The sequence below is a fragment of the Saimiri boliviensis genome, chromosome 15, assembly GCF_048565385.1.
Source record: "Saimiri boliviensis isolate mSaiBol1 chromosome 15, mSaiBol1.pri, whole genome shotgun sequence".
Classification (NCBI taxonomy): Eukaryota; Metazoa; Chordata; class Mammalia; order Primates; family Cebidae; genus Saimiri; species Saimiri boliviensis.
The window spans coordinates 79,504,488-79,530,902 of NC_133463.1; the positions used below are offsets into that span (position 1 = coordinate 79,504,488).

The 26,415-nt window shown below is 43.0% G+C and overlaps 1 protein-coding gene across 3 annotated transcripts in view; it reads right to left on the reverse strand.

Annotated features, from left to right (window-relative positions):
- ADCY8 (adenylate cyclase 8) overlaps nt 1–26,007 on the reverse strand; it is a 276,013-nt gene extending 250,006 nt beyond the window's left edge. For all 3 annotated transcript variants that reach the window (XM_039464343.2, XM_039464342.2, XM_039464341.2), the window contains exon 1: nt 22,972–26,007. In XM_039464343.2, the coding sequence (XP_039320277.2) occupies nt 22,972–23,925 (954 nt within the window). In that variant the 5' untranslated portion in view covers nt 23,926–26,007. The remainder of the gene's footprint in view (nt 1–22,971) is intronic.
- Between the last annotated feature and the right edge of the window lie 408 nt (nt 26,008–26,415).

Genomic DNA, 26,415 nt, shown 5'->3' on the forward strand with positions numbered 1-26,415 from the left:
GGTTGGGCATGGTGACTCACACCTGCAATCCCTTCACTTTGGGAGGCCAAGAAGGAGGATTACTTGAGGCCAGAATTTGAGACCAGTCTGGGCAATATAGTAAGTAAAAAGAATTAGCTAGGCATGGTAGCACATGACTACAGTCCCAGCTACTCAGGAGGCTGAAATAGGAGGATTGCTTAAGCCCAGGAGATTGAGTCTTCAGTGAGCTATGGCTGAACCACTACACTCTAGCCTGGGCCATCAATCAGGACCCCATCTCTTTCTTCAAAAAGATAAAAATAAGTAAGAATGTCACAGGAGGAGCTCTCATTGATTGGGTCACTTCCATGCCAAAGTTTGAGTGAGTCTTGCAGAACTCTGGGGAAAGGACATTCCAGCAGAAAGAACCGACAGTGGTAAGGCCAAGATGGTACATTTAAGGGATTGCTAGGAGAAAGGTGAGGTTGGAGCAGAGTGAGAAAGAGAGAGAGAGAGAGAAAGTAGGTAGACAGAGGGACAAGGAAGGTGCAGGGCCAAAGGCAGGTCTTTGGACTATTGCAGGGACACTGGCTCAATTCAGCATGAGATGAGGAGTCCTGCTAGGTTTGGAGCACAGGACAGGCCTGACTTCTGTTCAGGAGTTATTCCCCAAAGGCCATTGGCTCATCTACTAAAATTGACAGAGCACAGAATAGCGTACAAGTTGCCTCCTGAACTCCTCCTGAAGTTTCTTTAGCCTTGAGTGACTCTCCCGTTCCCATCTAGTAAGTTGGAGAAAGAACTCTTGATTAGAAGATGACTTTGGCGGCCTTGCGTACTGCTCAACCTTGGAATGTCCATTGGAATGTCCTTTTTTTTTTTTTTTTTTAAGACAGAGTCTTGCTCTGTCACCAAGGCTGGAGTGCAGTGGGCATGATCTGAGTTCAATGCAACCTATTCCTCCCTGGTCAAGTGATTCTCATGCCTCAGCTTCCCAAGTAGCTGGGAATACAGGTGTGTGCCACCACACCTGGTTAATTTTTAAATTTTTAGTAGATATGGGGTTTCACCATGTTGGCCATGCTGGTCTCGAACTTCTGATCTCAGATGATCCACTCACCTCGGCATCCCAAAGTCCTGGGATTACAGGTGTGAGCCACTGTATTCAGCTGGAATGTCCATGATTCTAAAGGCAGATCAGGAAGCAATCCGAGCTAGATGAATGCAGGCATTCAAATTGGGACTCTTCACCCCTATCCTGAGTTCTTGTCTCCACACAAACACCTTGGCTTGTGAATCTAAGTATGGAAAATACACTTGCATAACTACTCTTTACAGTATAGAATGGGAAAAGCTGGGAAGCTAGAGCGCACTGGGTGTTAGATGCACTAGGAAAAGCCCCCCATCTACTCTCCAGCCCCATACCCTGCAGGGGCAGCCACCAGTCAGGGGCTGTGTTCATTGGTATCCACCATCCCTGGGTCTGACCCCGCTGATTCCAAGGGGTCAAAGCTGGAACCCACCAGCAATCACCACATCTTTGGTTTGCTGGTCACAGCCTGTTAACAGTTAGTTTCTTTTTCCCTTCAGAGATTTAGAAATGACGGCAGAGAAGTATGCCATGTAAGAGAAAAAAAATCCAACTAGGAGAGGAGCAGACCATATTAGCAGCCTGCTGAGTGCCTGGAGGTTAAGAAACCTTTCAGACCCTTGTTTCCTCATTTGACGAGCAGCAAGGCTAGGAAATTGTCCACATGATTATATTAACTGGTACATCAAATATCAGAAAACTTTAAAGTATAAATTATGTTACAAATGCCATGTATATGCATTTTTTTGTTATGAGTGATTGAGGGAGTTGGTCATTTGGAGTAAGTGTTGGTTTAAGGGAAAGAAGTGGGCTTTGAAATACTTATTCTTCTTCAATATTTAATCAAAAATAATGAGTCAATGTAGTTCCAATACGGTCTTCCTTAGCAATTATTTTTCAAAGCTCAAAGAGAATCTCCAAAGAAAGAGACATAGTTATTTCCCTCCCTTTGTTAAAATACACTACCTTGAAGGAATGATGCTTGTATTCAACTTTTTTTTTCAGTTTTCAGTTGCATGGTTTGGAAATAACAGTTTAAAATACTAAAGATATGCATTTCAATGAATCATTCTTCTTGCTAGTGCTTTGCCACAGTCTGCTGCTAACTTTTTCAGAGGTTGGCCATACTACTCTCTCCAGGGGTTCTGTTCATTATTCAATAAATATTCTATGAAGCACCTGTTGTGTGTTAGGCATTGTTCTCAAGAATAGAGATGGAGCAGTAAATTAGAGAATCAAGATCATGGCTGTCACGATACTTTCCCTGCAAGTTACTTAATGACGGGTAACACAGGCTAGGCACCGCTCCAAGATTTTACTTGCATCATCTTTGTTTATGCTCACTCCTTTATAAGATACATGCTATAATGATCCCATTTTACAGATGAGGGAATTGAGGCTTATGGAAGTTTAGTAATTTTCCAGGTCATACAGCTAATGAGTGATGATGTCAGAATTGAAACCAGGGACTCTGTCCCCTAAGCATGTGCTCTCACTCATTCTGCCACGCCATCTTCTCCCATTTCAGATGAAATGTAGGAGTGTTAATTTCCTGAAGATTAACCTATAATGAAGGGCATGGTTAGAAGGTTAGATGTCCATGTCTATCAGTGAAGGTATAATTTTGTTGTTTTCTCTAAATCTTACCCAGTTTACCTGACACCTCCGTGGTGAAGTCTTCCTTAATATTCTCAGTCAGAAATGATGTCACTTTCATTTTGGCTCAAAACACTACAGAAATGCCAGGAACTCTTGTGAAGGTGATGAAGAGGGAAGAGGAGAGGAAGATGATGGTATGAAGTTGATGGAAATTGATGGTAATCAATTGTTGGTATCAATGAAAATGATGATCTGGCGTATATATTAGGCAATCTTGGGCTTTAGCATTGCACAAATAGGGTAGCTCTGTATATCATGTCAACCACAAATGTTTTCTACAAGTAGAGTTGCCATATAAGCAATAAAATGAGACCAATTATGTTTAATAAAATTTATGTTTGCTTCTTTAGTGATACCATCTATTTAAAGGCTGTGAAAACCACAAGTATTTTTTTTTTTTTTTTTTTTTTGCCAGAACAGCAGCTATTAAAAGAAGAGTATCACTTTGGCACAATGATTTTGTGTAGGATCATTGGAGTTGCAATTTGGCAGATTCTTTGGTTCATCTTTTCTTGATACAATTCCTGTTAAGCTGCTGGTACTAGAAGCATTTTATCTTCAATTTTTAGCCTTACGTAGGATTTGAGCCAGCTAGAAACAGGCCAGAAGTCTGGTAGAAGCGCTAAGTTGAATTTTAATCCAACCCAGGTTTATCTCACCTTCTTGGACATTCACATCTTACTGCCATACATACCAGCCTTTAGCATCAGCCTTGAGTATTCTCATTCACACATTTGCTCTTAGATAAATACTTATCAAACATGGCACGCTGAGACTACTCAGGTGAGCAAGCAAACCTGACTCACTCCCTATCTTCATTGCTCTTACTATCTGCTGAGAAAAATGGAAAACAGACATAGAACAAATTTTCTCTTTCTCTTTCTCAATGAGGGGGTTTTTTTAAATGAAAATTGTGGGTGTTTTGAAAATGAAATGGAATTGAGTTGTGACTTAAGAGAGGGCAGAGGAAGGGTCCCTGAGAAAGGTTCCTTGAGCTGAGAATAAAGGAAGAACATCTCGGGCAAAAGAAGAACAGAAACAGACAGCTGAGGGGTAGAAGACAGCATGAGCCTTCCAAAGAACTGAGTGAAAAACATTGTGGAAGGAAAACAAGATGAAGATTAGCACTATCTGAGGGAGACAGGTCAGATCTAAGAGGCAGATCCCAGGGAAGAGTTTGGTCTCTGTCTTAAGATCAGTGAGGAGCTACTGTCATTTACTGAAGATTCTAAGCCATCATTATTTAAAAATTGCACCCTTGTAACACTGTGGAAAATAGATTAGAAAGAGGCAAAATAAGCCGGGCGCGGTGGCTCAAGCCTGTAATCCCAGCACTTTGGGAGGCCGAGGCGGGTGGATCACGAGGTCGAGAGATCGAGACCATCCTGGTCAACATGGTGAAACCCCGTCTCTACTAAAAATACAAAAAATTAGCTGGGCATGGTGGCACGTGCCTGTAATCTCAGCTACTCAGGAGGCTGAGGCAGGAGAATTGCCTGAACCCAGGAGGCGGAGGTTGCGGTGAGCCGAGATCGCGCTATTGCACTCCAACCTGGGTAACAAGAGCGAAACTCCATCTCAAAAAAAAAAAAAAAAGAAAAGAAAGAGGCAAAGTAGATGCAGTGAGGCTACTGTGATTCAGGTGAGGACCAGTGTCTTCTGCTCTACAGTGGAAGGAGAAGACATGAATTGGATGCACTTGAGGACAATCAGCAGCCAAACTTGCAATGGACTGGCTATGGGATGGTGAGAGGGAGAAGTGATCGGGAGGCCTTCTGAGCTTTTGGCTTGAGCAATTGCTATGATCAAACAGAGAATACTAGATTCATTGAGATGAAGAACCAGGAGGAGGACAAAGTGAGGAACACAGTTTGATATGAACATCCAACATTTGTTTCTGAGATTTGGAGGATTTATTGGACTTCTCTACTTTTTAGAGTCCAATTATTCTACATCTAATTTATTTATAAATTCGAGAGTCAGAATCATAAGCTTCAAATTAGAAAATATCTTTAAAATAGTTTAGTTCAGCTCCTTCTTCTTTGTCCCAAATCCATGATGATGGGCATCTGTCTTCTGCTAAGCATCCTCAGGGACTGCTTTCTAATCTCACAAGGCCTGGTACACTTTCAAAGAGTTATAAATAGGAAGGCATCAGTTTCTTCCCTTGGGAAACAGTCCCACTAGTCTTCTCCAGCCATAAATGTTGCGTGGTAATTATTCTGCCCTATAAATTATACATCAGATGACATCTAGGTCTTTCTGTTCCTCAAATCTCAAGTATGGAGCAAAGCAAAACAAAACCCTCATAAAATGTAAATGGCTCTATTTGTCTTAGATGATCAAACAGCCAAGTATAAGACAGAAGAATTGCAATTGCAATGTTGTCTCAAATAATGGTCAATATTAATGTGTAGATGTTGGTAATGGAAGACTAAAATAAAAGTCGAGTATATTCTATCATTTACAGATTCTAGGAATGAGCAGTCTAGGGCTGGCATGGTGACCTAGTAGTATCATCAGTGTTCTTGGATTCTTATTTCTTGATGCCCCCCACCCCCCGCATCCTTCTGTATGGCTTTCATCTCTCCTCACAGTCCAAGATGGCTGGTGGAACTGTTATAATATCTCTCTACCAGGTAGAAAGATGGCTAAAGGAAGTAGGGTGGATGAAAAAAAGGTGGGTCTCCCAGATGGATCAGACATCTCTTAAATGCTTCTATAAATCCTCTAGTAATGCAGCTAGGCACATTACCTCCCAAGATAAAGTTTTGGTTCTACATGTGATATGGTTTGGCTGTGTACCCACTGAAATCTCATCTTGAATTGTAGTTTCCATAATCCTCACACATTGTGGGAGGGAACTGATGGGAGGTAATTTAATCGTGGGATCAGTTACCCTAGCGATGTTCTGATGATAGTGAGTAAGTTCTCATGAGATCTGATGGTTTTATAAGGGGCTTTTCCCCTTTTGCTCAGCACTTCTCTTTGCTGCTGCCATGTGAAGAAGGATGTGTTTTCTTCCCCTTCTGCTGTGGTTGTAAGCTTCCTGAGGCCTCCCCAGCATGCTAAACTGTGAGTCAGCTAAGCCTCCTTCCTTTATAAATTACCCAGTCTCGGGTATGTCCTTATAGCAGTATGAGAACAGACTAATACAACAACTATGTCCTCAAATGGCTTATCATTTTGAAACATGCAAAAACAACTTAAGGTAATTCAGAATTATGTGGGCAACTAAGTTTGGATTACCTTCAGAAATATAAGTAGGAAAGAAAGGAATTTATTTTTGATAGTAGGGATCTGGGTAAAAATAAATGCTAGGTCTGCATATTTTGATATATTATGTAATGATTCTTTTCCTTTTCCATTTGGTGTGCACATCAACCTGGTCTTAAAGAGGGTGAACTGTGAAGTCATCATAACTTTAAATTATTTGATGTCTGTATTTCCTCCCTAAATGCTAGTTTTACTTCCATCACATGCAGCATGCACAGGCCAGGTAAAGGAATTAACCATTTCTCATGTTCTTGTAGCAGCAAAGAATGAAACCCATTAAGGTATGAAACCCACTGCAGCTCTTAGCAGGGCCATTGCAAGAGGCAGCCCACCTAACAACAGATAAACTTTTCCTTCTTGCCTTCTTGTCCTAGTAACAAAAGTGGTTCCAGGGTAGAAAACATGTCTTATTTAACTTTGCTTCCCTCAAGTTTAGCACATAGTAGAGGGAAGAATGATGAAAGGAATATGAATTACTAAATGTGAATATACATTTATTTACATGACCACTCAGCATGTACAGGGTGGTGATGGTGACAGTCAGCGGGAACCCATGTATGTTTGGAGCCAAATTAACTCAGTTCAAATCCTCACTTGGCCACACACAGTCAGAATGACTTTAGCCAGATTAAACTCTGATCCTCAACTTCTTCATTTTCAAAATGGAGGTTGCAATCCTGCAATATTGTGCAAGAATACCATTAGGAGTGGATAGGATGTGTGCAAACCGTATAACACAGATTCAGATATGGTAGGTGTGTCAGAAGTGCTAGATAACATAGCCATGGCCCTGGGGCTAAGCTGCTGTGAAACAAAAGAGACTCTTCTGCCCAGATGCCCATGAATACTCATATCAACACCAATAAGTTATTGCCACATACGAGCATGTTCTTTTACCTTACTCTCCTTTTAGGAACATCTAAGTTAAGTCCTCAAGATCTAAAGACCTAGGAGGGGTTTTATAGTTTATAAAGTGGTGGTTCTAAACATTTTTTGGTGGAAGCTTGGCGGTGCCTTGGTATGTCACAGAGGAGAAGATGGCAGGGCTGCAGGAGGAGAGGCAAAGAGGATCTTCCCTCCTTGCTCAACACGCATTGCCACTTGCATGAGTTTTATATTTTAGTGCTTAGCCTAGTTTGAAAAAGGAGCTGCCGCTATTCTAAAAATCTTCTTTAGATCATCCTATTTGTTGGAAGGAACCTGATGGGTTTTTTTTTTTTTTTTTTACTATAAATTTCCTAGCAGTCTGACAATGGATTAGTCTTGCTGTCATTTAATGGTTGTTTGCTATTGAGAGAAGTTCCCAGTTTGAAATCTGCCCAGGTGCATGAGATAGATGCAAGGAGGTAAGTTTTATTAACTAGAATTTAAAAGGGTATTTTTAGCCTTTTTTATATCTAAATTACCTCGACCCCATGGCTAGTTGGGTCTCTTTTGCAGGATGTTGAATAAAAATTTGTATAGACCTTCCACAAAATTAAGAAAGACTTTACATAAGAGAAGATTTCAGTGTGGGGAGCTCTAAGAAGACATACTAGCATTTAGAGCAACATGGCTTCTCTTTCTTGTAAGAGTGTTCTAGATGCAGGGCAAAGAGATGATTCCTAACGACTGGTACTTTTGTTCATGAGGGAACATCCTCATCCTGCGGTTTAATTCCTGTTTCTAGTGTGCAATGCTCATTATTGCCAGAAACAGTATGGGGGACCATTTGCTTGTTACACCCACTGTTCAGGTGATTCACAGGTGGAGTCACCTTGGGGACCACTGTCTCATTTTTGGCAGTTTCATGCCAAAGACAGAACAGGACAGCTTGCCATTGTGTACATGAATAATTAATAATAATAATAACACTAATACTACCCAGTGTTTGTTTACTGCTGTATATTGGTTCAAAATGTCCTCTTATTCATTAGTTCATTTACGTATAGAAGAGTTACCTTATTCTCTTCATGTTATGGATGCAGTGACTAACCTACAGCAGGATTAAGTGAGTTCCTTCAGACTACTTTTATCTATTTTCTGAGGTCCATAGACAAAGAAGAGGAATGCACCAAAGCCAGGCTCTGGGTTGTGAATATTCAGGCTGTGTAAATGTCCATTCAATCATGCCTGGGTAATACTGACACAGACTGGCTGTTGATGACAGTAACATGCACATTGTGGAAATGAGAGATAGGCAAGTGCCATGAAGTCACTAATTAGAGAGTCAAAATAAACAATTGTCTGTCAATTAATTGTCACAATCACTCGTCCCTTCGAAACAAATTGAATGACTAAAATGCACACAATTTTGCAAATGATGGTGCCAATGTAATTAAACCACTAGGAGAAATTAAATATTAAATACCATCTAGTGAGAGATTCTTTTAGTATTTGCTAAATCATTACTCATAATTCTCTTAAGAATCTCAGAGGCCAAAGACCTCAGCAAGTTACGTGCTCTGTAATAACTGTCATTATCTGATCTTAGGAGGCAAATAAATGAGGGAAGCATACCAATCCTCACATTCACATTCATTATAACTCATGGAATAAAATTTTTTAGAGCTGTAAGAAAATTCAGAAATTATTTCATAGTCATAGAATTTTAGAGCTGTCAGAAACTCATTTTGAAGCCAAGACAGGCTTAGTGGTTTGAACAAAGTCACACTGTTTTGTATGAAAATCTGAGGTGGGTCTTTTGATGACTTCTTATTGCAGGTGCTGTTTTCAGTAAAATGTGCTATCCCCTTGGCTCTGGAGAGTGATAATTATCATGATAAACACTGCTACTATTTAGAAGGCACATTTAAGTTTTCTTTTTCTTTATTACTTTTAATTTATTGCCTCTGAAATGAGCATAGTTTATTGAGATAAAGTGGCCTTAAAGAAGCATCAAATCTATAGGGCAGCTTGGAAATCAGATAGTGGTGGATGAAATCTCTCATTCATCATAGGACCAAACGGAAACACTAACAACTCCGTGTTCAGCATCCTCAACTATCAAAAAGGGAAGCAGCAATACTGATGCAAATATGAACAAGCTTCTGCTATGAGATTCCCTCACGATGTGCCAGTGTCCGTTCCAGGGATACACAAAGGACAAACCCCGTTCTCAAAGAGCACATTGTTTGATAGTAGAAACAAATAAATAAAACATAATTTCCAATCTTACCTGCTCACATGAGTTCCTCCTGTAGATATTAAGAATAATTTCCTCATCTCAGGTCTAGTCAGGATTTTCCTTTTAAATAGAAATGAGTGCAAGCTGAATGTCTAGAGCACATAATTTCAGGAACTGTTTTTTCTTACTGTTGTTCAAGTGCCGGGTCAGCCGCTGAGAGCAAGTGTCTCTTGTAAGCTTTGTACCCTGGATGCCTCCCTTGTCTCAACTAATCATGGCCCCATATCAAACCTGGCTTACAAGTCCTTAACTCGTTTAAAATCATTTACTTATTTAGGTCATTATTTGATGGATGACTGTCTATAGCTGTAGGTTGTAAACTCTTTATAGCAGGATCCTGGATTCTTTTCCTCACCACAGCACCCTGACTGCCTGCATGTGCCACATTGTAGTATTCCATAAACACTTGCTGTGTGAGGCTAAATGAAAGCATCGATTAACAGATGATGGAAGGATGTTGCTATGGTCTGAATGTTTGTGTCCCTCCAAAATGCATGTTGAAATACTAACCCTTAGGTGATGGGATTAAAAGGTGGGAGGTGAATATGTCCTGAGGGTGGAGTCCTCAAGAATGGGATTAGTGTTTCGGAAAAAAGGCCTCAGAGAGCTGCCTCATCTCTTTTATCCTGCAAGGACACAGTCAGAAGATGGCTGAGTGAACCAGGAAACAGGCCGTCACCAGACACAAAATCTTCTGGTGCTTAGATTTTGAACTTCCTAGCCTCCAGAACTAGGAGAAATAAATGGTTCTTTTCTTTGGTTATAAGACACCCAGCTATGGTATATTGCTATGAGAGCCTGAATGTTCAATAGTATAAGGAATTAGCGGACAGGGATCTAAATCCACCTGGTGGGGTAGCAGGGACCCATTGCAGAGAAGGTGCGGTCTGCCAGACTCCAAAGCCTTTCCCACAAATGACGATCTGCAGACGGAAAGCATCCATCACCTGGCAACTTGTTAGAAACGCAGAATCTAGGATACTCCTCCTAGATCCAAATTTTGTCAAGACATCCAGGTGATTCCTATTCACATTAAAGCTGGAGAAGCACTGGTCTAAAGGATGCAGGAGTTAAGCCAGGTGAAGCCCAGAAACTGTCAGCTTAGGGCTGAGAACTCATTGCAAAAGGGTGATTGTTTTAAAACTTACAACATAAAAACAAATAAAATGCATTACATGATTCCTCTTTACCAGGTTCTGATTTAAATACTCCATGTGTATTATTTCATCTCTTCAACGACCTGCTGAGCTATTCTTCTTCTTCTTCCCATTTTACAGCTGAAGAAAGTGAGGTGCAGAAAGATTCAGGCTCTTGTCAGTGTCATAAACTGAAAAATTGGCAGGTCAATCCCAGGCAGTCTGGATCCACATCCTGTGCTGTGAACTCTGTGCTTTTCTTTCTTTGTGAAATGTGTAGGTTTGGCATATAGCAATCTCCAATACATGTCCTCTCTCATTGAAAGAGTCATGCTTGAAGGACTGCTCATCTTTCTGCATATTTCTCTGCCCCTCCTTTCCTTAAACATCTAACATGAGCTCAGATTATCAAAGTCAAACAAACACAATTCTCCAATTAAACACATCCCACTTATTCTTAAGCAGGCACCTGCCCTGGAGAAGGGGTAGTGAGGGACTTCTGGGAAGTAGTGACACTTGAATATTGCCAGGTAAGGTAGGTAAAGAATTGTCCTAGAAAGCACATGGGCAGAAGCCAGCATAAGATATGCAGAAAACTGGTGATGAGGTTCAACACTAGAACCTACCCAGTGAAGTGATATGGGAGAAGTTCTTACTGGGGAGTGTGGGGTGGTTTGGCGGAGCATGGGGTGGTTTGATGAATCTTGGAGGGCTTCACTAGAACAGAAAAAGCAGGATAGAGAGCTGTGGACAGAACCCAGCAGAAGACTAAAAACATCAGAAGTTCATGTAGATATTGGATGGGAGGGAGTTAATTGTTGACTTGTTGAGGTTGGGCTGCCTGAATGGAGGTGTCCAGTAGGTCTCTAGATTGCCAAGTCTTAAGCTTAGCAGATAAAACTGGGGTAGAGATACAGGGTTAGGAGTTAGCAGCACACAGATACATACGTGTTGACTGAGGGAGGGATGTGATTATCCGGGGACTGGTGTGGAGTGAGCTAATGGGAAGTCATATAGGATGGAAACTTAATGAGCCCCAACATTGAAAAGGTGAATTGAAAAACAAGCCCTGAAGGCACCTGAGAAAGAAGAGTATGTAACCAGTACTACCCTGTGTGGTAGGGACTCACTCAGCAGTGACCCAGATGCCACCCCAGACTTTGTGAAGCTCACAGCCCAGCTGGTGAGAGAGATGTGGAAGCCAATAGCACTGCAACAGGAGGAAGGACGAAGGGGCAGGTAAAGGGCCATGCCCTCAGAGGGGCAATATCTAACTGGGCCAGGAGTGTTCAGAAATCCTTCTTTTAGACATGAAGACATTTTGGCCCAAAGAAGCTAAAGCCATTTGGCCAACATTACTGGGAAAATCCCATAGCAAAAACAGGAGGAGAATTTGTTTTCTGTGTTTTTAAAGAAATGAACTTACATGGTTTCAAAAATATCTCTCACTGTCCATTGGCACAGTTTCTCTCTGTCTGAGATGGTTTGGGCAGGGCCCCAAGAGCTGCATTTCAGGTCATAATTCACTCAGCAAGAGCCAAAGGTAATATCTCTGTCTCATAAATAGAGAAGGAGAGACTTTGTAGTCACTTGTGCACTGATACCTGGGGCCATGAACTCATTCTCAGATGAACTGCCTGCCGCCAATAGGCTGGGAAGGCTCACCCAATGAGTGAGAGTGTTGGAGATTTGACTTTAGATGAAAACAAGCTGACTCTTAATGATTTTGTTTCTTGAACTAATTGAAAAAAAAAAAAAAGAGAGAAAAAGAAAAGATGAACAAAACCCAGAAAATATTCATGAACTTTTTTGAGACTTTAGAAAGGCAGTTTTAGTTAACTACATTGAGTTGCATTTCCTAAAATCAGACTTTAGTTTGCCTTTGAGAGGTCGGCAGATAAACTGGTCCAGTTAGGGTACACTACGGTTTTTATATGAGAGGTTTTAATCTATAGGAAACAGAGGAATAAGCAATGATCCATTTTTTACACTCGGCAAAGTCAACCTGCTTTGTTCAGTGTCTTCCCCTAAGGGCTGAGGCCCACCAGCCCCTCTGGTATGCCACAGCAGGAGTTAAGTGGAAGGGTGGGAGCACCTCCTTCCTGCCCACAGCTGTACCTGTGTGGACCCAGACAGGAGCACCCACCAGAAGGGGGCATCACTGAGACGTCAAGTCCAGGAAGTGGTTTCTCGTATGCTATAAAACTCGGTTCCCAACCCCCTGGTCACCAACCTGTATTGCACAGCAGGAAGTGAGAGGCAAGGTGAGTGAGTGAAGCTGCTTCTGTATTTACAGCCACTCCCCATCACTTGCATTACTGCCTGAACTCTGCCTGCTGTCAGATCAGTGGCCAGTGGCTGCATTAGATTTTCCTAGGGGTTCAAACCCTAATGTGAACTGCACGTGTGAGGGATCTAGGCTGCACCCTCCTTCTGAGAATCTAATGCTTGATGATCTGCCACTGTCTCCCATCTAGTTGCAGGAAAACATTATGGCGTGAGTCATGCAATAATTTTATTATGTATTACAATGTAATAATAACAGAAATAAAGTGCAAAATAATGTAAAGCTCTTGAATCATCCCAAAATCATCCCCCAACTCATGTCCATGGAAAAATTATCTTCCACAAAACCGTTCTCTGGTGCCAAAAAGGTTGGGGACTGCCGATATAAAAGCAGAGAACTCCAGAGCTAGATATAGAGATTCAGAGCCAGGGCGCTGAAGAACAAAGAAGAAAGAGAACATGACAGTGATATATTTGCTAGCAATTGGACTCTATTTTGAGTAGATGGGTCTGATCCATTTAAAGTGTTTGGTAATGGACAAACACTCATGAATAATTCAGGCCCATAACTTTTGTTTTAACTTAAATGATCTGGATAATTACTTGAATTTTTCTTCACATTATCTAATATGTATATGTATATGCATATGTATAGCAAAAACTCAGCTGCAGCTTTCTGCTCAAAGTGGTTCATGGGATAATTTCTGGTGTAGTTTTGCTGTATTGAACAGAGAGACTGATTTCTCTTCTCTTGCCAGTTTCTCATTCCCTGTTGATAATTTTGTGACAAAGTGTATGTGTGTGGGTGGGGGTGGAGTAGGAGGTGGCTGGGGGAAGGAAGGAGATGGTCACCTACTATTCATTCCATTCATTTAAAATGTGTTATTCAGAGCCATCCATGTGCCAGATGCTATGCTAGGTGCTAGAGACACAAAGATGGATAAGATACAATTCTTGACCTTAAAGGGCTCATAGTCTTGTGGGCACGTGAGAGCATTATGACATTGCTCTGATAGAGGAAACCACAGGGTGTGACAATGTACCAAGGAAAGGGACTTTGAGCCTTGCCTAAACTTACTATCTGCCCATGTTTGTGTGGAGATGGGTTGCCTAGAGTCTCAAAGAAGCTCTTCAGTTTTCAGCTGGAGTCACTCTGAGCACAGAGTGAGTATGAGTTCCCAGGGCTGCACGTGCTCCCTCCTGTCATGTCTTCAGGTCGCCAGCTTTGTGACACATTCAGTTTGTGATAAGGTGATGCTCAGACAACTGATCTCTTGGCCCAGCCCTAGGGTCTTTTTACACTCTCTTCTTTTCTTCACCAGGGAGGAAAATCCATACCCTTCCACTATTTCTTCTGAAGTGTGACCTTTCCTTTCATGTAACTTCTAAAAGAAACCCACTGTAGCTTTGATGTTTTATACTTTAGAGGTCTGTAGTAAAAAGAGCCCAAGTCCCACATTTGTGTAAAATATTTACTGAATCCCTGAATCCTGTGCTCCAGATGTGTTCTGAGTCAGGTACAAACCTCCAAACCTCTGCTATGGAGTCACAAATTCCCTACCCAAATCTATCCAAGTATCAGCTCCATTACCTCAATAACCTTATCTCTTTAGTACCTATCTATGTTCTAGGACGTAGAACCCAGCAGGTAGGTAGTCAACAAATATTTGTTGAGAAATACATCTATTCAATACTTATTCCACATTTCATTCTATTGCAATACTGATCTTTTAAAGTGCAGCAAAATCTTTTTTTTTTGCCATCCTTTCTTGCTGATAGAATGGTCATGTATCACAATTATGGCCCCTGAAATATAAGGAGGTCTTGCTGGGCAGGGATCCCAGGGGAGCTCCTCAAAGGGGCACGAATTCAGTTAGCTTATGCCCTTTTACCATTTTGGCCTCTCGCCTTTTGTTCTTCTGCTTTTCCATGCCTGCAAAGCAACCATGATGACATGCGAGGCAACCAATGGCTTTCAACTGACCTTGAAGAAATGCTGTGCAACAATCCATCAGAGATATAGTAAAGGGGATTCCCTCTATAGGAATATATATGTGTATATATGTATATATATATATATATATATCTACTAATTAGGATATTCCTATATAAATATAGGACTGGATTTATAGATCCCTATATAGGAATCTCCTTGATTACATCCCTGATGGATTGTTGCACTGCTTTCCCTTGGAGAATGCCCAATGGCAAGGAACTTATCATTTCAAAAACAAAGCTTCCTGGGCAGATCTGTTTGTTGCCAAGCTTTATGTTTTTGTGAATCAGAATTTCCCCTACTTTAATGGCCATCCATTGGTCTTAATTCCATTCCACAGTAGACACACATAAATAACCAGTCTCTTTGTCATGACAGAAATGCAAATATTTAAAGACAGTCACCATATTCCTTCTACAGCCCTTCTATCTTCAGGCCTTTCATAGGTATTCTTTCTTTTTGTTTTTGGTCTTGCTATGGCTTGAATGTGCCCCTTATACAGCATGTGTTGGAAACTGAATCCCCAATGTTACAGTGGGGCCTAATGAGAGGTGTTTAGATCCTGAGGACTTTACTTTCATGAGAAGATTAATGCTGATTGTAAAAGGTTTGAGGCTTTGAGTTTAATCTCTTGCTCTTTTATGCCCATGTGATGCCTTCTGCCATCTTACATTGCAACAAAAAGCCTTCACCAGATATGCTCCTTCAATTGTGGAATTCCTGGTCTCCAAAACCAGGAGCCAAATAAATTTCTGTTTTTTTTTTTTTAAATAAATTACACAGTCTCAGATATTTTTTTAATAGCAGCATAAGACGGGTTCTGTTAGACTTTTTTTGGTGCTCTTATTTGTTCTGCCTGTCTTCTGAGTTAAAGAAATACATGTACTTTGATAATGCATTTCCTAATCCTTAGCAGTTTCTATTTTATAAACAATCTTGTGCATTCAGTATGCAATCACACACACATACATACACACAAATGAAGAAAAGATTCTGAAATGATTTACTCCAGTCAACTGAAAAATCAGCTGACATAGAACAAGGATGTGTTGTTTACAAAATGAAGTGGTTATAGTTTTTTGTTTTTATGTGAAAATTTTACACTGACATGCACTTTAGATAGAAATGGCAGTTCTAAAAAAATTATTCATTTAACAAGAACCCCCAAAACATTAATATGATTTACTTTCAAACCAGCTTATGTCTTCACCATGTATAACTTTATCATTCCCTAATTTGGGGGAAGTTTGTGCTTCAAAGACATTTTGCAATTAGTAGCACTTGAACTTAAACATATAGAGCAGGAAACAGAGTAAAGGGGATAGAAAACCCCAGTAGCTATAAAGTACAAAGTATTTCATATATTAAAATGTATGATCTAGTGAAATGAAATTCAGATATCAAATGATACGCATGCACATTCAGAGTCCAATGCATACATATCAAAGAAACAAGCAAACATAGGTTTATCTGACAACATGTTGTTAGATAAGCTCAGTTTCTTTATTGAGAAGGTAATGGCATAGTGGCATTTGCGGGTAGGTGGCTTTTATGCCTACCAGAATGTGCCTGGGCCTCCTGTGGAATGTCTGGCATCTCCATGGTTAATCTATTCTGCATTCTTCCTCTAACCCACAGGGCTGACTAAAAAATCTTGCAGGGAGAAAATCTGGCTTCTGAAGTGCTGCTTAAGTGACCTGACTTCTTAAAATAGTCCTTCATAAACAAAACTCACATGATATAATTTAAGTGTGTAAATCCAATTACATTTCCGGGGGAAGTGCAGGGAAGATTATACTGGCTTTCCCGGCTCTGTTGTGGCTGGCTGAAGCAGCATTCCTTGACTAAAGCCTCATGAAAATTCTGAGAAGAAAATTCTTTACATAACCTACTCTTTTGCTAACTGAGGTCCAAATCTATGTATCACAGAAATTTTGCAACCTTCAATACTGCCACCAATCTTCATGTTCTGTTACTTTAGCAGAACATGTTAAAGAGAAAACCAAGAACACACTTCAGAAGCAATAAGTCAAGAGAACTGATATGTTGTCCAACTGCGTATTCTGGGCCTACTGGTCTTTCAGAGAACGAATATTATACCTATCTGGTGCTGAGAGGAAAGGCTTAAGATGAATGTGGCAAGTGTCTCCTATGTTTTGGAAATAAACACATGTAGAATCAACTTAAATAGACACACTTGTGAAATGAATACATTAGCATCTTAAGAAATATTTAGACAACAGTAAAATGTCACATCAGCATGATTGTAGTAGTGTCCTCTGATTAAATGTTGCTAGCAGCACTGAATATGGAATAAACTCTTTTTTTAAATCTTTCATTTTTTTTGCTTGATTTCACTCATTTCTGATGAGCTCTTAAAATGCCATCAATCATCAAAGTGTAAATATGACTAATGCATTTGTCCTACTTAGTGTGACATTGTAGCAGATGCTCCAGAAGCAAAGTCCTCCCAGTCTTCCCAGTTCTAATCTAATTATGCTCTGACCTGCTGATAAGAGTCAGGTGATATTACCGGATGTGAAGGAAAACACATCCATAATTCAATCTTGCAAAGCACATACTACACAATCATTTTACAACTCTCTCTAAATACACAGACAACAACTGTGTATTTGCAACTCCAGGGCAAAGATGTCTACAGGGCAGGGCTGAAAGGATTTAATTGGTCATTTCAGCAGTCATTAAGATATCCTTTGTGAAGCCCATTCTCCACCAACATGCATACACACAAGCATACATGTACACACACACACACACACACACACACGAAGAAGAAAGAAAAAATGAAAAATAGAAAGAATGAAGAGGAGAATCTGGGTATTTTTCACAAGAGAGAACAATATTTCCATTTCTCAGCATTCAGAAGAATCTCTTGGGAAAGTTGATACTCAAATCGGTTTTTGAAAGGCATTTTTCTCAGGCATGCTGGAAAGCTGCCATTATTTTTTTAAGTCTGTGAATTTCCTAAAGAAAAATGTACAGAAATGGAGATATTTGGGGTTTTAAGAAATGCACACCATAACTAGCAAGGTGCATTAAATTGGATTCCAATCATACTCATTTAATGGATATTTATGTCTCTGAAGTATGTATGTACCTTGATACCAACTACCAAATTGGAATGATTTACATTACATGCCATTTGTTGTACATTAAGAAGTCACAGGACTCCCTTTATTTGATTTGAGGTAGCTACCAATAACTTTAGACTTAGATAAAGAACATATAATATCTTATGTTTAAATTATACAAATGAGGGGAGAGATGTTGGTAATTGCATTATATTCATTTTATCTTTACTGTGAAGTCAGTCCTTCATTTAAGTGGTCAGAAATGTGTATTTAGGTCACATACAAAGTCGCCTTCCCTCCTGAACTCAACCTACTCATACTATACACCACTATCTCATGCAGCACACACACACACACACACACACACACACACACACACACACACACACACACACATATTTTCTCCTAAAGGATTTTTTAAAGGCCAAATGGTAGGCTAAATGTCCCTCATTGTAAGTCAAGTTTAACGATCATTCTTTAGCATTTTTCTGGCTCTGGTCTCTCCTGTTTGATACGATGTTGAAAGGCAGAAAGGAAGATATTGCATGAGCAATTCAAATCTGACAGCATGACCTTGAGCACTATGTAACCTGGATTTGCATACCTGACTGCCTTTGATTGTACAGTTATTTTGGAGAAATCACCTCCACTCTGACAAGACTGCTTATCTATTTCACCAAGAGGCACAGAAGACTAAATTGGCCACTAGCTGCAACATTTTAGAATCTCCAAGAGGGAACCATAATGCAGCAATCTTTCTGGCTAAATATTGCTGCCTCTCAGTTTTCCAATAACTAAATGATTTCTACCATCTTATTAATAATGAGCTGAAGAATTAGAATGAGATAGATTTAAATGTAAGATAGCTCATATGATTGTCACCAGCAATTAAAATAGAGTAAAATGCTGACTATAGTAATAGCATTTAGAATTTCTCAACCTTGTGAAAGAACCTAGCACATATAATCTTATCATTAATGCTTTATTTATACATACAACATCATTTTATAATGAATTTCCTGGTGGATAAATCAAATGGGTGAGGCAAACAATTGGTTTATGATGTGGAAAAAATAAATCAGTGTCTTAGGGAAATCTGGACAGGGCATTCGTATCATTGGTTTGAAGCTTTTTAAACTTGAATTGGGTGAAATTTCATAAGAAATAAATAAGTGTAGTCCTAGTGTTACCTATAGCTGAGCTAAGTCAGAATGAAATAAAAGGAACCCTTCAAACTGGATTTTGAACCTTCTGAAAGTTCCTCAGTCTTTCTGATGTCACTCCAGAAGCAGAAAACATATGGGTGATTATGTCTGTTCTAGACAATAATCTCTTTGTTGGGCGAGAAGTCAGTGTTTCTAGTCTGTTAATTGAGTAGAGAAAACATAAACCATCTCTTTGCTGATGGCAGGAAACTTCCTGAGTGACCCTTTTTAGGTTCCATTTTGTATCCACATTGGAAAGCAAATGGTGATTCAATTAACACAGGGCTTTGTCTCTTCATATAGGGTGTCTGCAGAGATTTGCAGTGTGGTTGCTACCCTATCAAGTCACAGATGTAATTTTCTTCAGGATAGAAAGAGGAAAAGCAAATTCTCATAGCATAGATTCAAGGAAGGCAATCATTGGCTCATTTGTTCCTTTCAAAATGACATTTTCAGTGAGTAAAACAGCTGCCAAGGTGTGCTGACTCTATACTCTCATTTTCATTTCCTAATTCTTGAAAATGCTAAGTTAAACATTAGCCATCCTCCTAAAGAGAATGAAGATTAATGTAGAGAAAGATGCTGTTTCAGAGTTTGTGGCCTTCAGTTGACAAATTTGTATCTAGCTAAGCAGAATGATGAGCTAGCTACAATGAGCCTGTGCCCAGCAATTCACTCATTTTTCTCTCATAATTTCCCTTTGGCTTCATTAAATGTTCATTCATGTGCTATTCAGAGTTTACTCTCTTAAGCAGTAAAAAAGAGGTACTCCTCACTCTTAAATAGTTTCAAATGCCTATGTGTGTAGAAGGATAATCACTAAAAGGCTTCTGAATAATGATTGTCATTAGAGTCAGGGTCTGAATTCTGTCCTCACCACTTGCTAGGCTCCTGATCTTCAGGATATCACTGTAAAGTTTCTAAGAATTTGTCAGTTTTTTTCTCTGAAATGAAAATGAAGGATGATACCATTTATTTTTCATCATTAGATGGGACAATGCACATAAAAGTCCTTAGTTACATGTAAAATATTGTGCAAAGTAAAGGATTTTTTTTTATTTCTTTAAAAGACGTTTATTTGTAAGAATGCCTTACACACATATGAGGCGTGTGTGTGTGTGTGTGTGTGTGTGTGTAGAAAGCTTTCACCAACACACCAGGGCACTTGGATATTTTATAATATTTCCTATATGATGAATGATCTTATTCATTCAGTGACTGTTGAATACGTACTGTATGTCTGGCATTTTTTTTTAGGGGCTGAGGATAAAATGCTAATTATGATAGACAACATCCTTGCCCTTATGGTGTTTCCATTCTTGTGAGGGTGTGGGGGGAGAAACATAGTAGTTGTAAACAAATAAGATAATTTCAGATAGCAGATGTGCTCTAGAGAAAATAAAACAAGTCATTTATTAGAGAAACTAGTAGCATTTGAGAGTTTGGAACAATGAGAATGTGCCAAACTTACAAAGATGGGAAAAATTGCTCTAGGTAGCAGGTGAAAAGACACAGAATTAGGAAGAGCCTAGATTATGGCAAACATGGACAGTGTATTTGGAGCCTAAGGAAGAGAAGAGAAGGAAATACGGTTGGAGGGAGAAGCAGCAGCTAGCTCAGAGAATCAAGCATGCTGTGGTAAGCAGTTAGGATTTTACTCTAGTTGCTATAAGAAGTCTTTAGCAGGTTTTGAGCATTCCTTATGTGTTACCAGACATGGGAAACTAAATAGTACCTATTCAGAAATCACAGATTTTTATAAAAAGCGATTTATTTTCTACTTGGTCCATCTGCAAGATCTAGGGAAGACTCTTAAGCCCATAGAGGGCGCCAAAGGACCTTTAAAGGCCCTTTCAGCACCGAAGTGAGGGGAGAGCGCTCTGGTTGTTCCTTTAGAGTTTTGGTAAAAGGTGACTCAATCTACGAAATTCTAGTTTATCTGTAATTCTTACCCAAACAAAAATTGAATGAGCTTGTTTTACATGCATCAGGACCTTGGTTTTCACAGTGGAGAACTGTTTATGATGAGATGAGGGTGGGAAGACATTTGGGGGTTATTTTTAATCTTCTCCCATCTGGTAGTATTTGAGTAGAGTATAAAACAAATATGGAGCCAAAATTTACTTTCTGGATTCACTTGGCAAGAAAAATATATCTATACTTAGAACTTTGAAAACACTCATCATTTGCCACTTAGGATGTGTTATTCTAAATACTATTCCAAACTTACTTATTAAGTATTTTAGTTGTGCGTACTGAGAAAGGCTATTGCATGAAAAGCAGTGGGTTATAATAAATGGAATTTCCCACACATGATCAGATAGCTATGCTTTATTGTGAAAACAACTCATAGTGAGTTAGATGAGAAAAAGAGAAGGCAAAGAGAGGGAAAGAAGAAACAGGAAGAGGAGGAAGACAGGAAAGGAAAGATCTGCTAATGTCTAAGTGTACAATAAAAAAATTAAAAAGAGAATGAGAGAGCTTGGAAGAAAGTAGATTTAGCTGTACTGACATGTAGGTCTTCATGTAACTAGGATTGAGAAATAGTTAATACAAAAGAATTTGACTTCCACTTCCCAGGTTGAGACTTACTTGTTACAGGTGGATGTAAAGGTTCATGGTGACTGTGATAAAACATTCATTATTGTCTTTAATAAGAAAAATTTCAATCAGGCCTTACTCAGAGTCTCTCATCTCTCCATTTCATACCTGATAATCCCAGGCATGTAGTTTAGATACTCTTTGCTTTACCCAGAGAGACTTCAGAAAGCACTGTAAAAGCAGCCAACCAGTTAAGTCACCTGAGCCAAGGAATATGGAATTATCGAAGAAGAGACAGGATCCCACATTGACCAGAAGTCCAGGAGGCCAATGATGGGTGAAACACTCTAACAGTGCTGGCAATCTAAACGTCATGGCAATTTTCAGTGGGGTTGTGCCTGTTGATTCTAACCACCATCTATTCAAATTTGACCAAAAGGAAGAGGAGCTCCAAGCTTCTAATACAGCAAAAATGACACAGAGGCTAAGGCTAAATGACAGAGCAGGCCCCTACAAAGCAGCCTTCTGATCACGTATCTCACACCAGCTGTCTATTTGAAAACACTTCACTTGACATGTTTTCCTCATTTTCGAGGAATCCCCAAAGTCACTCTCCTGTTACATACCATACATTTTGCAAAGACAGTGCCAGGCCATTAATTATCTATTGGTTCTAGTAAATTTAAACAATAGAATCAATGTCTACCTTCTCATCCAAAGACAATGTGAACTTTGTTCACATAAGCATATCCATATTTAAGAGGGAAGAATAGAAAAAATAAAGAAGGAGAAAGATACCTAAAGAACGAGATTCTACCTAAACATAATATTTAAACCATTGACATCAAAATGCCCTTTTCCAATTAATCAAAACTTGTGTTCTTTGCCCCCCCCGCCCCCGCAATTCCGGAGGTTGGTTTATTCAAAGCACTGGGGTTGCAGCTTGTCATGAGAGAAGATACCATGTTTGGTCACTAAGGCAGTAAAAAATTTCCTGAGAAAATCATGTATCAAAGATTGTTTGAAGGATTGGTTGAAATAACATGTTCAGTACTCAGCACTGACAATCAGTATGTGTTCAACAAACGTATGTTTATTTGAGAACTGAGGGTTTGTGGCTTAGAGATACAGAAAAACCCGAGTCTGAAGCCCAGAGTCCCCTACAACACCCTGCTGGGACTCTCATGAGGAGAACTGTTAAGGAATGGGTCACCTTCTAAATCTGGATGCTTCTCCTCCCCTTCTGTCTCCTTCTCCAGAGACTGCAGACCCTGAGGGAGGGGGATGAGAAGCAGAAAGCAGACTTTCCTAGCTGATGTCAGAGTGGAATTACTCATAGAATCAGAGTAGAAGGGTAGAATTGGTAGAAACTTTTAGAGGTCATTTAGTTCCACTTTAAGAAGAGATTGCATTCCGCTAACACTCAAGACCTCCTAGGTGCAAGGTACTGTGCCAGCCTGAAGGAGGAGACTTAAAGAGAGTGAAGCAGCCTGGCTCTCTGGAAGCTATATGACTAATAACCCGAGGAAGTCAGAGGGGAAACATAAGGCAGTCAGGAGTTACCTGGTTGATGGAAATGACAGCCAGCCGAGGGATGACCACTTGGAGGATCACCTGCAGCAGCGAGGTGCCCAGGCCGGCCAGGATGGCCCAGGTGAGCGGCAGCGGCAGCATGCTGTAGGTGGCGAAGAGCGTGAAGAGCACGTAGCCTATGCCGTCGCCCAGGAGCCCGTAGCCGAGGCCTGCTGCCAGGATCTGGGTGGTCATGGCCACCCAGGTGACCACGCCGCTGTACTGCAGGTACGTGTGTGAGGTGGTGTCTTTCCTGACCACTACCAGGGCGCAGATCACCACCTCAATGCCGGTGAAGAAGCCCAGCAGGATGCCCTTGAGCGGGTCCATCGGGGCCGAGGCCAGGCTCAAGTGCAGGACCAAGAGAGTGAGTTTGGTGAGCACGTCCAGCACGTTCATCACCACTTCCGATTTGCGCCTCTGGCCCAAGAAATAGCGCTGGTAGAGGCGCTCCAGATCCCGAGACTTGAAGGAGTTGCGCAGGGTGGGGAAAATGACCCCTCTGTAGCTGTAGCCCCCGTTGAGGAAGAAATCCGAGTTGCTCGGGGCACAGTCAAGGTGCAGGAAGCCCAAGTCGCCCCCGCCTCCGCTGCCGCTGGCACTGCCGCTCCCGCTGCGTTCCGGGAAGACTTTGGTGCCGCAGGTGCTGTGCGTTCGCTCTCCGGGGCCGAGCGAGTAGAGGGGCAGCGCGGAGTCGCCTGACAGCTGCGGCGCGTGGTGGTTGGGGCCGCCGCCCGCAGGGTCCGAGGCTTTGCTCGAGCCTCCGCTCCCGCCGCCTCCCCGGTGCCCGTGAATGAAGCGCTGCTCCGTGATGTGCCGCACCGCCGTCTGCCACAGCAGCCGCTGCGGCCGGGAGCCGCTCCTGCCTTCGCCGGCCGGGGGCGTCGGGTGGATGGTGTAGAGTTCCTCGCTGCCTGTAAGGCAGCGCACATCGGAGAGCTCCATGGCGCTGGGCCGCAGGAGGGAGGCGCAGAACCTTGGGGAGACAGCCGGAGGAGGGGGTTCCTAAAGACTCGAAGGCGGCCTGGTAGGAGCTTGGCAGCGATCCCTTCTATCCTAGGCTGCCCCGTTGCAGGAGCCCTGGGTCAGGGCTCCCTGTAGGTCAGGTCATACTGTGTCCAGGGGCAAAGGGCACCTGGAAGATCGCGGCGGACCTCTGCGTCCTTGCGCGCCGCTCTCCCGCCAGTCGGCGCAGCTTGGGTACGCAGCGGCAGTGGCTATTTGTCCACAGGAGCCGCAGCGCCCGGAGCCACGCAGCCCCTTCCCGGACTCAGGCTCCTTGGTTGGTTCTAGGTTCAGCGTCTTGGCGCAGCCTTTGCTCTCCAAGAGACGCCTAAGCTCCTGGGCGCCGAGCTTCTGCTGCGCGTCGGGCGGGTCCTGGCTGCAGCACTGGGCTCCGGACGCCCACTGCTCCGCGGCTGCAGGGGGCCTGGCCGGGGGTGTCCGGCGGCAGCGAAGTTAGCAGATGTGGCTGGAATCATCGCCCTTCGGAGAACTCCATTGCGCCGGGATGGGGAGCAGAGGCGGAGCTGGGGGCGGGGGCAAAGAAGGAGGAGGGGGGCACCGTGAGGTGTTGGGGCGCCCTGCGACAGGGTTGGAGCGGTGGTAGCCTCGGCGCTAACAATTCACCAAATAGTTAATTTGGAGGAAGGGGTGTGCTGAGGCTCACTCCTCGGCTCCTTCCTAGATCTGGAGCAAGGAATGACAGCTCAGCGCTGGCTCTGGCCAGAAACATCCTTCCCGGAGAGGGTGTGGGGACTCTAGCCCCAGGGTCCCAGCCTGAGCTATAAGACGAGGTCAACGCTTCCAGCTGTGCTTTCGAAGGGTCGCAGCACACAGTTCCCATCCCCTTTAATTCGTTCTTTGGAGTCCATTTGGCTCGGAGCTAGGAGGACCAGGAGGCGGGGGGAAGGAGAAAATGGGGAGGGCTCCCAAGCCAAGAGCTCCGAGAACCAAGAGGAGCCGCCGGTGCGGGTATCCGAGGTTGAGAACCGAAGCTTGTAGGGTGCGGCGAAGGTTTGGAGAAGGGAGGCCCGAGGCCGCTTGGAAGTCGACAGAGACGCCTCTGGATCCAGGGAAGCGCCGCCGCGTGCGACCCTGGAGCTCTGAAGCGCGCTGCAGGCACCAGGCGACTGGGAGGAATTTGGAGACCTGTCAGAGCGGTCAGACACCCGTGGTGACTTAAACCCGCCCCCGCGCCAAGCCACGCCCCCGGAACCGAGCTGGGGGTGGCGGAGGGACCTGCCACCCAGATTTGGCCAGGACGCCCCAGGTCTGGCAGGCAGCGGCACGCGCGGGCCGTCGTGGGAGAGGACCACTGAGGGTTAGGGCGGGCGGGCGCCCCCAGCCCTACCTGGGCGCACTGCGATCCAGTGTTCCAGCTCACCGCGCCAGCCGGTCCCTCCGCTGTTCTTTTTTAGCTATTAGCTCTTGTCCTCCGCAGGTGCGGAGCCAGGACTCGTAGGCCGCTTTGCCCACGGACTCGGGGAGCCCAGCGCCATAGAATATAGGGTCTCCTTTCCTCCCTCCCTACCCGGGCGTCTTTTGCCAAAGCCAACTTTCCGGCTCCCAAGAAGCCGCAACCGTAGAGGCAGGCAGTTTCCTACGGGAGCCTCTTTACTACCTCGATCCGGAGGGGTGGAGCGGACGGGGCATTAAAATGGGGACGTCCCCTGCCTGCCTCGCACACTGAGTTTCTCCGCTTACAGTACGGTCCGGAAGGCGGACGTGGAGAAAGGCATGTCCGGGGCCCGCCTCGCCCTAGTCCAGGTTTCCCGCCCGCCTAGGCTCAGCCCAGCGCTCGCGGACAAAGCCTGCGGCGGCGCTAGCAGCGAACCAAGTAGCTGCGCGGTGGGCGCTTAATGCCGGTGCTAACGCTGGACGAGCAGCGTCCCTGGGTGCAGGGTCTGCAGGGTCTGCAGGGTCTGCAGGGCAAACGCAGCCGTCGCAGTCCGGCACCCGGATGCAGGTGGAGGAGCGGTGGTGGTCACCACCTCCGCCACCAAGACTGCGGCTGCAGCCGGTGGAGCCCGGACCCAGAGCACAGTCAGCTGATGGCCAATGACGTCAGGCCCTGGGCGCGTTCGCGGCTCCCTGTGGCGTCCCATGAAAGCCCAAATGACCGCCTCGCCTTGCTGCCCCCTCAGCCCCTCCTAAGCGAGAAGAGAAGCTCCCTTCCCTCCTGCCTGTCCTAAGGAAGAATAAATTTCAACCCCCCCCCCCCCCCATCAACCACATACACTGTCTCCTGGGTTATTTCTGTCGGCCGTGTCCCAGAAACGCGGGGTTTAATTCTTTGCTTTTTAATTCCTTCCCCGCGGCCCCCTGCCCCGCCCCAACGCATTCGAGCTTCGGTTTAAATCCAGAATGGGTCACCTGCCTTGCAAACAGAATTCCAGAAGGAAGAGAAAAGAATCTTCTAACATTCCCCCCAAT